This window comes from Cynoglossus semilaevis, chromosome 14 (genome assembly GCF_000523025.1).
Source record: "Cynoglossus semilaevis isolate Cse_v1.0 chromosome 14, Cse_v1.0, whole genome shotgun sequence".
Lineage (NCBI taxonomy): Eukaryota > Metazoa > Chordata > Actinopteri > Pleuronectiformes > Cynoglossidae > Cynoglossus > Cynoglossus semilaevis.
In genome coordinates, this window is record NC_024320.1 from 24,370,913 (window position 1) to 24,376,743 (window position 5,831).

General features: G+C 40.6%; 1 protein-coding gene and 1 long non-coding RNA gene across 7 annotated transcripts in view; one reads left to right on the forward strand and one right to left on the reverse strand.

Annotated features, from left to right (window-relative positions):
- Window positions 1-1,914: 1,914 nt before the first annotated feature.
- Window positions 1,915-5,831, forward strand: part of prdm12a (PR domain containing 12a) — an 8,854-nt gene continuing 4,937 nt past the window's right edge. For 2 of the 4 annotated variants that reach the window (XR_001761023.2, XM_017038295.2), the window contains exons 1-5: window positions 1,915-2,607; window positions 4,397-4,587; window positions 4,810-4,965; window positions 5,090-5,204; window positions 5,660-5,774. Coding sequence is in view for 3 of the 4 variants with exons in the window: in XM_017038295.2 (XP_016893784.1) it covers window positions 2,388-2,607; window positions 4,397-4,587; window positions 4,810-4,965; window positions 5,090-5,204; window positions 5,660-5,774 (797 nt within the window). In the remaining variant the exon portion in view is untranslated. Of the gene's footprint in view, window positions 2,608-4,396; window positions 4,588-4,809; window positions 4,966-5,089; window positions 5,235-5,659; window positions 5,775-5,831 lie in introns of all 4 variants that reach the window. The other 2 variants (XM_025062732.1, XM_025062733.1) reach the window with 2 other exon arrangements.
- The window catches only part of LOC107989474 (uncharacterized), a 3,049-nt gene continuing 1,725 nt past the window's right edge, over window positions 4,508-5,831 (reverse strand). Inside the window, exons 2-4 of one of the 3 annotated variants that reach the window (XR_001761025.2) lie at window positions 5,138-5,182; window positions 4,885-5,010; window positions 4,508-4,655 (exon numbers count right to left, since the gene is read on the reverse strand). This is a non-coding gene — a long non-coding RNA (uncharacterized LOC107989474). Of the gene's footprint in view, window positions 4,656-4,884; window positions 5,011-5,104; window positions 5,269-5,831 lie in introns of those variants that run through there. The other 2 variants (XR_001761024.2, XR_003051838.1) reach the window with 2 other exon arrangements.

Sequence of the window (5,831 nt, forward strand, 5' to 3'; positions counted from 1 at the left end):
TCCACTGTACACGACCGTTTGACTGTTGTTGCACATGAGCAGAATTATATTGCACCATAACTCATAATAATACAAGACAGTAGAGTGGTAAAGAGAGGACGAGGCAGGGATAGCTAACTATGGCTAACTATCATCAGTATGAGGATGGTGTTCTTTGGTTCAAAATCTTCTCCATTCCTTATTTAAAATAAAGTGTCTGATCTGAAGCTCATATTCAGGAATTACCTAGGATTCTGACGCAGGAAATCACCTGAACCTTAAGTTAGTTCTTTTATGTGAAATACCTCAATAGGTGTATTGGTCAGGCTGCTTGATATATATATATATATATATATATTTCTATATATATATATATATTTCTTCATACTAGTTGATAATTTAAATCACATTGGGGACAGTTGAAATAATAAACACTGAAAACATATAATTTAATTTAAATATTATAATAAATATTGTCATAATACTTGGATTTATGAGGAAATAATTGTAATATAAACCTGAGATAGTATTGGACAGAAAACTGTTAAAATGCAGCTGTGAGTGAAATACTCCGTGGGGTTAATTATTTTTTATTTGTTTTTGTTGAAAAAAAATAACACACATGTCTCACATTTGGAGATAAAATATGATTTTAAATATAGATTTCTTCTTCTTTTATAATAGGACGTGAGTTGGCCAGAGGGGTCAGGTGCCAAGAGCACCACCTGTGGGCTGGCCTTGTACGTCCGCGGTGTTCAACATCTCTGCTGCTGGAAGAAGATAATAGAAAAAAAAGAAGAAGAAGAAAAAAAGAAGAAGAAGAAAACCCACGTCTTCTTTCCCATACAGTCCATGTTTGTCCAGAGAGACGGGGCGGACAAACGCTGCACAACTTTCCCATTTTGTCGGACAATCCCCTCGTAGTGGCTGCAGTGAAAAGAGGAGTGCATGGATGTCAAATCGACCTCAAAACAGCATGAAAGATTGATTTGCAGCAGTGTTCAGGCCCTGACATTACTTGGAGGGGAGCTGAATAGGAAACCTGTGAGCCGGGGATGGAATAAAGATGTCCTCTCTGCTGGAAAAGAAGGAAAACTGCCCATTTACCCCCAGTCCATCAAACAACGAGGACAAAATGGACCGGAGAGGAAAAAACACTGGACGAAAGAAAGAAAGAAAGAAAAAGAAAGAAAGAAAAGAAAGAAAGGAAAGAAAGAAAGAAAGAAAGAAAGAATATAAACTCATCTAAATGGTGTGACAACACCGAGGGGCTCCGAACATCCATGAATATTAAACCCCTCAGACCTGAACAAGGGTTTGGGGGGAAATAAAAAGTGAAGCTCGTCAAAAGCTGCTTTGTGTTTTTTTGTTCTTTTATTTAACAGCAGAACAATGCTGTTCAAAAACACACCGAGTTGTTTTTTATTATTGTTATTCCCGCGCTCAACACGCACACACTCAGAAATCAACTTTGACAGCGCATTAAAACAGATTCCCGAGGATGCTAATGCTAATATGCTAATTATTATTATTGTCATAATTATTATGATTTAACATCCACAATTAAAAAAACACCATATCCAAAACATTTGATATCGAATGCTTTTTATCTCTGTACCTGCAACACATCTATATATATTATTTTTATTAATTATTTTACTAGTGGCGCAACCGTTATATTATTATTTACCATTTATTGTTGAATTTACGTGATGTTTCGTTCCATTCTTGCGCTAAAAAACTGTATGAGAGATATATTTAACATGATTCAAACATATATTGAACATATTAAAACTGCTGTGATAATTAATATCATTAACATCTGAATTCGCTCTGAAGTGGACGAACCGCCGGTCAATTACATAAATGGAGTGTTTTTCATCAGTGTTCGTTTGAAGCTGGAGCTACAGTATCTTCACGGGGGGGTGGGGGGCGGGGTTGGGTGGTCTTCTGTAATATATACACACATATATATTAATGTATTTTATTCATAAAACACCGTATAAATGACAACACAGCAGAATGTTCAACTTCTAAACACGTTGTATCAGATGCAGCTTTGCGCGTAACGTTACCTCCCTCTCCCTGTGGCCCCCCCTTCTCTCTCTCTCTCTCTCTCTCTCTCCCTCTTACACACACCGTGAGGGGTGTGTCATTAATAAGTAATTAGACAGGGGGTCACTCAGCCACCTATATAGGCGGCCCCTCACAGCCGCAGACTCCACTGTTGCGCACAAACGCACCAGCTGAAGGACGGATCTCAGATCAGCTCCGCGGCTCTTCCCCTGATTCCTTCCATCCTCCTTTTTCTCCTCCTTCGCTCCACAGTCGTAGTTCGACTCTCTTTCTCTGCTACTCCGATTCTTTTTCCACACAAAGTTCCAAATCTTCTCTTCACTGCCTGCACCATGGGCTCCGTGCTGCCCGCAGACGCCTTGGCCCTCAAGCCTGGATTTAAGTGTCCGGGCCGGACGCTGTCGGACGTGATCACCTCGGACATCCTGCACAGCTTCCTGTACGGCAGGTGGAGGAACGTGTTGGGCGAACACCTGGCGGAGGAGCGGCACAGTGGCAGCAGCCCCAAAACCGCCTTCACTGCGGAGGTGCTGGCGCAGTCCTTCGTTGGAGGTACAGGCGGAGTTGAAGCTTTTACTTGGAATACTGTTTTTTTTGGGGGGGGGGGGGGGGGCGTTGGTGCGGGGGGGACAGAGGGGGAGGGGGTGAGTTGGGAAGTGCGGGTCAGATTTTGGTTAAATATATGTTGGAAAAAGATCACGTGGTCAAAATATGGAATATTATGGAACACCTTTAAGTATTTTCTAATCCTAAAATGACTGAAGTATACACTAATGTATTACTTAATTCTACTGTCGGTGTAGTACAGGTTACACTCGGGTGTGTGTTAAATACTTTTTGATTTTGTTTAGTACCCTGTGCACGAAACTTGAAATAGTTTATAAAATTTGGATAAACAGAAATATATTTATTTAATATGCAGTATAACAACATTACGAATAATCGACTCACAATCGTTAATTTATGATCCTTTCCTGTGTAAATCCAAGACGATTTTTTAAAATATATTTTTTGCAATGTAAATATATATATATATATTTATAAATATATATTTACACTGTAAATATATATGTATATATATTTGCCCTCTAAATATATATGTATATATATATATATATTTGCACTGTAAATATATATACTATATGTATCTGTGTTTATATATTTTTCTTAACATCATCCTGTATTTTTCATGAACTCGGATAGTTGTTTGTTTGTTTGTTTTTGTTGTTGTTTTTTCTACTAAATTCCTCTCCTCACTTGTTTCTTCTCCCTCCCCTACTTTGCCTCCCTACATTTTTCTCCCACTTTGCACGTTTTACGTGGAGCTCTTTAACGCGCTGACCCTCTCCGGGCTCCGGGACCTGGCGTTTAGCGCCTTGTTAGGCGTGTAACTGCCGCTGATTGAAAGACGCGGGGCATTAAATTCATTTGGTTAACTTTGTGCTTGACCTGGGAAAGTTTCCACTTAAACCTCTCGTTGAGAAACGTTCCCCTTTCTTTGAGATGTCCCGGGTTTTTATCCCGCATTCATCAATCTCCGGACAGTCTCTTTTCCTCTCTTGGCAGCTATGGGGCTCCGCAGCTTTTCTCTTTCTCTCCCCTTAAAAAGATTTGCTGTTCCTCGCATAATGCGCCGTGAAGGCTAAATCTAATGCTATTCATTGCATGTCAACCATTTAATCGCCTTTCCATTTTTTTGTCGCAGAAATTCCTTCGTCTTTTAAACAAGTCCTGGTTTCATTCAGCGCAAATTTATTGCTACAAAGTTCTTAAAAGGATAATGAATTTGGAATTAGCCGTTTCTTTTCCAGTAAACTTTAATGAATATCACATCTGAAGCATGACAAATTGCCGGACCCTGGGCAACTGAGGACCATTTAACCCTCCATTCAGACAGGCTTTTTTCTTCTTCTTCTTCTTCTTCTCAGCCTCACATTAAAAAAAATCTTTGATTTTCACATTAAAGAATCGAAGCATTTCTTCTTCTTTCTTTTTTTCCCTCCCCTCCCTTTTCTCTCTTTCTGATGCGGATAAAATACTCTTCAAAATGCTTTCTCCGCGCCACAAAAACATTCAATTCATCCAGATAATCGAATTAAACGGAGGATCAGGTGTAGCCTAATATTTCGTGACTAAAATAAGATCCAGTCCATTTGCTGCTTTTCAAACCTATTCGAGCAAATCCAATTTCACCACAGGTTTTGGCACCGACTCAAAACTTTTGACCGCAGCATTTTGTCTCCGCCACCGCTTCCCTTTTGACGTTGATTAATTTGAATTTTCTTTTTGAAATTTTATTTTCTTTTTATTCATATATTTGTTTTTGTCCTTTTCTTCGCAGAGGTGCAGAAGCTCTCCAGCCTGGTGCTGCCCAGTGAGGTCATCATCGCCCAGAGCTCCATCCCTGGAGAAGGTCTGGGCATCTTCTCCAAGACCTGGATCAAGGCCGGGACCGAGATGGGCCCCTTCACCGGGAGGGTCCTGTCTCCTGAGCACGTGGACCTGTTCAAGAATAACAACCTCATGTGGGAGGTGAGTTTCTGTGATGATGGACGGTTATATCCATATCAGTGTCAGTGTCAGGTCTGACGTTTACGGTCCTGAAAATATCGGAGATATTTATTTTAGAGCAAATTAAAAACATAAAAAGTTCATCAAATTAAGATCTGTTTGTAGCAGATCCACAACATTAGAACAAAGTGTTTGATACTGTATAAATGTATATTTAATAAAATATTTTCTGTGCGCCCTCAGGTGTTCAACGAAGACGGTACGGTTCGGTATTTTATCGACGCCAGTCAGGAGGACCAGCGCAGCTGGATGACTTACATCAAGTGCGCCAGGAACGAGCAGGAGCAGAATCTGGAGGTGGTGCAGATCGGCAGCAGCATCTTCTACAAGGCAGTGGAGGTGAGGACAGGTCGAGATGAGATGATGTATGCATGCATGCGCCACCTGGCGGCGAGAAAGCAGACAGAGCCATTGAGGGGCGTGAAGTCTGAAGTTTTAAATCCCGTTCCCTTTCATTCTTCAGACAATCCCACCGGACCAGGAGCTTCTCGTCTGGTATGGAAACACTCACAACACGTTCCTGGGAATTCCTGGAGTTCCTGGAGCAGATGAAGAGCTTCAGAAGAAAAACAGAAATGGTGAGTTGTTGTTAACATGTACTCTGTTAATGAGGTTTTTTTTAATCAATTAATAATAATCTGAAACATTTATGTTGCTGTAAAAAACACAAACACATATATGAGATAAAGTTGAACCAAAACAGCTTCAAGTCAGGCTTTTCCAGAATAAGAATAATCTTTAATCTAAGGCAGTGCACAGAATATACTATTTTTTAAATACTAATTAAATACAGTAATAATAATAATAGGTTAGATTAAAGAGAAATGAATAATAATATCCATATATTTGTCCGCTGCCCCTCTAAGGGGTGCGCCCCTCACTTTGGGAACCAGTTGACCATGTGACAGGTGCATATATTAACCAGAATCTTCATAATCAGTAAAAAAAGGAAGATTTATTGATTTGATGAAGGTTATTTTTAATTTTATTTCATGTTTCTTTAACTCCTCTTCTTCCTCGTCTCCCCCCACAGAAGACTCCCACTCGTGTGAAAGCTCTTCCTCCTGCTCTCCGTCCTCCTCCTCTTCCTCCTCCGTCGCCCCGGTCACCACTGCTGGCCGCATGCGCTGCGTCATCTGCCACCGCGGGTTCAACTCCCGCAGCAACCTGCGCTCCCACATGCGGATCACACCCCGGACCAACCC